At 36.0% G+C, this 950-nt stretch overlaps 1 protein-coding gene across 2 annotated transcripts in view; it reads right to left on the reverse strand.

Moving 5' to 3' along the window:
* Nucleotides 1–323: 323 nt before the first annotated feature.
* Nucleotides 324–950, reverse strand: part of LOC115559662 (transient receptor potential cation channel subfamily A member 1) — a 9262-nt gene continuing 8635 nt past the window's right edge. For both annotated transcript variants that reach the window (XM_030378684.1, XM_030378683.1), the window contains exon 19: nt 324–950. This exon is cut by the window's right edge. In XM_030378684.1, coding sequence (XP_030234544.1) covers nt 941–950 — 10 coding nt within the window. In that variant the 3' untranslated portion in view covers nt 324–940.

Consider the following 950-nt stretch of genomic DNA (forward strand, 5'->3'; position numbering starts at 1 on the left):
GATCAGTACTTTACTATTACTACTTTATTAATGTGTAAGATACAATATTTTGCACATCTCTCACTCTATATATATATATATATATATATATATATATATATATATATATATATATATATATATATATATATATATATATATATATATATATATCGATATCAATATCTCTCTCTCTCTCTCTCTCTCTCTCTCTCTCTCTCTCTCTCTCTCTCTCTCTCTCTCTCTCTCCACTCTCTCCACTCTCTATATATATATATTTATATTATTATATTGAAGTAACTACTGTTTGGGCATTTTCAAGTAAACATTTATTAAATCCAACACACAAAAAAATACAAGCATCGGAATTATACGTCTTTCAATCATTTAATGTATGCATCAAAATATTTTTTGGTAAATATATTTCTCGCTGCGCAAAGGATTGAAACTGTTATCAAGCATAAATAATGTGGATTGATGAAGTCCTGGCTCTGGTGCAGTCCTTGTTTAGTCCTCAGGGATAGACCCGGTGTTATAGACACATTCCACCTGTCATGCACACATTCTACCTGTTAGAGATACATTCAACCTGTGTAAGTCTACCTGTGTTAGAGTTTAAGTCTACCTGTGTTAGAGGCAGAGTCTACCTGTGTTAGAGGTAAACGTCTACCTGTGTAAATCTACCTGCGTTAGAGGTAAGTTCTACATGTGTAAGTCTACCTGTGTTAGAGGTAGAGTCTACCTGTGTAAATCTACCTGTGTTAGAGGTAGAGTCTACCTGTGTTAGAGGTAAAGTCTACGTGTGTTAGAGGCCCCTCTCCCATCACAGAATGTGGTTCTCCTGATGTTGACCTCCAGAACTACCCCCAGGATTCTAAACCGACAGAACACAGAACAGGACACATCTTTCAGCTCCAGGTCTGCTATTGATTCCAGTCACTCAAGCACTCTCCACATTGGATTACGAGGAT

This window comes from Gadus morhua, chromosome 15 (genome assembly GCF_902167405.1).
Source record: "Gadus morhua chromosome 15, gadMor3.0, whole genome shotgun sequence".
Lineage (NCBI taxonomy): Eukaryota > Metazoa > Chordata > Actinopteri > Gadiformes > Gadidae > Gadus > Gadus morhua.